The 2,500-nt window shown below is 42.8% G+C and overlaps 1 protein-coding gene across 1 annotated transcript in view; it reads left to right on the top strand.

Annotated features, from left to right (window-relative positions):
- The window catches only part of LOC134445641 (sarcoplasmic/endoplasmic reticulum calcium ATPase 1-like), a 19,597-nt gene extending 17,108 nt beyond the window's left edge, over positions 1 to 2,489 (top strand). The window contains exon 5 of the mRNA XM_063194694.1: positions 2,259 to 2,489. Coding sequence (XP_063050764.1) covers positions 2,259 to 2,474 — 216 coding nt within the window. The 3' untranslated portion in view covers positions 2,475 to 2,489. The remainder of the gene's footprint in view (positions 1 to 2,258) is intronic.
- The last annotated feature ends 11 nt before the right edge of the window (positions 2,490 to 2,500 follow it).

Raw genomic sequence — 2,500 nt, 5'->3', positions numbered from 1 at the left:
TGCAATAAACTGAAACATTACCGTAAAATCCTTAGTAGCAGCGGACTGCGCAGGTAGCAGGAGTGAACGGACCGAGGTTGTCAACACAAGCCTCAAGCAGAGTGAATTTTATAGCTACGAAAAAAACCGCAATGGAATTAAAAAAAAACTTGTGAACAGCCCTACTATTGTTTGCTGCATATGAGTTCAAGTAAGTGTCTGATTGCCTACATTTATTTATGTGACCCACGTTTCTACAACGGAGAGTCATGAGGCATTGGTTCTCCCTCCGGAGTAGCCTAAAGTGAAAGCAACAAATCGCTCAGCAATTGCGACAGTTTACCATTTCATGTTTAACGGAAATTCGACTCAAAATGTTTAATCTCTCAGCGATAGAGATGTCTTGTGAAGTAGCCACACAAGATTGTAGGCTACACTTCTGATTAGCCACTGCCAAGAGGGAGCACAAGCGATTCCATGTCTGCCCGCGTCTTTGTGGCTTCACCGCAATTGTTTCCATTGATGAATTAAAAAGTCTCGCCGAGTGCATAAGAAACATTCGCGTCGGGTAATTTGCTAACTCGGGCTAAAATCCATTGCAAAACCTCGAGAAGGCACGCGTGGGTTCTCATCTCTTCCATTTTTACCAACGTTCTGGGCTTCCCTGCATGGCTAAAGTTATGTACCGGTATGCAAAAAACGCAGTGACACAGCTGGTCTTGAAATAGAACTACGCCGTTAAATAACACACTCTAGTAGCAGCCTGCAGTAGGCTGCATCGCGAAATTTACTGAAAATAAGTTTCCACGCAGTGGAGTTTGGAAGAACGGGCTTGAAGCAGCTGGTGGTGACACGAGAGACGGGAAGGGCGATGGGGAGGGGTCGGTCGGGGAGAGTCGCTCTCACAGACAGCAGAGGAGCGACCATCTCTGTTGCAGACAGTAGCGCAGCTAGAGGAGGTTTAAACTTTTTTTATTTTAAAACTTTTAATATATTTGACTTAGGCCTACTCTTAAAGCAAATATATTAAAATAATAGCTTAGAGAAAGCCAAAAAACGAAACACATGGTAATTTAAAAAATAAATAAAATAATAATAATAATAATACCCCCCCCCCCAACGGCGACGATGTCATCGTCCATCGCATCGTCTCACTGTAAACATCGTCAGCTGCCAATTAGGGGGACATCGCCCAAGCCTAGACGACAGCTGATTCAACTTACGTATCATCACTTAATAATTGCAGTTATATAAATATGGTTTAATATTCCCAGTGCACCATTTATCATGAACTGAAAAAAAGAACCGTAGAGAACCGAAAACTGTGACCTTGATACCGTGATATGAACCGAACCGTGAATTTTGGGAACCGTGGCTCCTACAACTTTACAGACAGTAAGATATTCAAAAAAGTTAATGACTTGGCAGAGGCAACTGTTCTGAGCCGCCGCCTCGTCATTAACTTAGTGGAACTGGTCACCTTGACGGCCGCTATCGACACCTTGTTTGGAACCAGCTTCCAGATGACGTAAAAAATGCACCCACTATTGATAGCTTTAAATCTAGACTCAAGACAAAGCTGTTCTCAGATGCTTTCCCCTAGCTTAAATTACATATCATTCTTTTTTATTATTATTTTTATTTTTATGTTTTTCAAGGTTTTATGTTTATTTATGTTTTATTTTATTATTATTTTTACCTTATGTTTTATCTTAATGTTTTAAATGTTTTTTGACTCTAATTCATTTCCTTCTTTCTTCCCTGTTTCCTTTCATTTACATTTGTTAACTTTGTGAAGCACACTGTGTATGAAATGCGCTATATAAATAAACTTGCCTGCCTTGCCTTGCCGGCCGCTATCAACAACTCCATATGTCCAGGGTTCGAGTTGTAGGGGGATGAGGGGGGATGCCATCCCCCCCAACAATGAAAATGGTCTAAAATCATCCCCCTCAATGAAAATGGTCAAAAGTCTTCCCCCTCTGAAACAGGCCTCCCTTCTTCACATATTGTGTTAAAAATTGCACTTTTTACAACCACATTTTCAACATTTTCTCGGGGAAGAAACCGAACCCCCAATAATCAGAATCAATCTCTGACCATCTACCCTGCTTTGTTTTTACAACTCGACCGCAGCATATATCTGATATTAGAATAAATGGACTAGAGGACTAATAAGGTCAGTATACCTCCGTCACAAGCCAACACTCCAAACTGACGAGGTATGTGTGTGCATGCGTGTGTGTGTGTGTGTGTGTGTGTGTGTTCTCTCTCCACAGGAGCGTAATGCTGAGGATGCCATCGAGGCGCTGAAGGAGTACGAGCCGGAGATGGGCAAGGTGTACCGGCAGGACAGGAAGAGCGTCCAGCGCATCAAGGCCAAGGAGATGGTGCCAGGAGACATCGTGGAGGTGGCCGGTCAGTACACACACACACACACACACACACACATAGGACTGGGTACCGAAATTCGGTTCCTTAATGGAATTGAATGAAAGGCTAAGGTTCTACTTGGCATCGA

This window comes from Engraulis encrasicolus, chromosome 3 (assembly GCF_034702125.1).
Source record: "Engraulis encrasicolus isolate BLACKSEA-1 chromosome 3, IST_EnEncr_1.0, whole genome shotgun sequence".
Lineage (NCBI taxonomy): Eukaryota > Metazoa > Chordata > Actinopteri > Clupeiformes > Engraulidae > Engraulis > Engraulis encrasicolus.
Note: the sequence above shows the minus strand (reverse complement) of the source record. Positions and strands in the feature narration are given on the sequence as shown.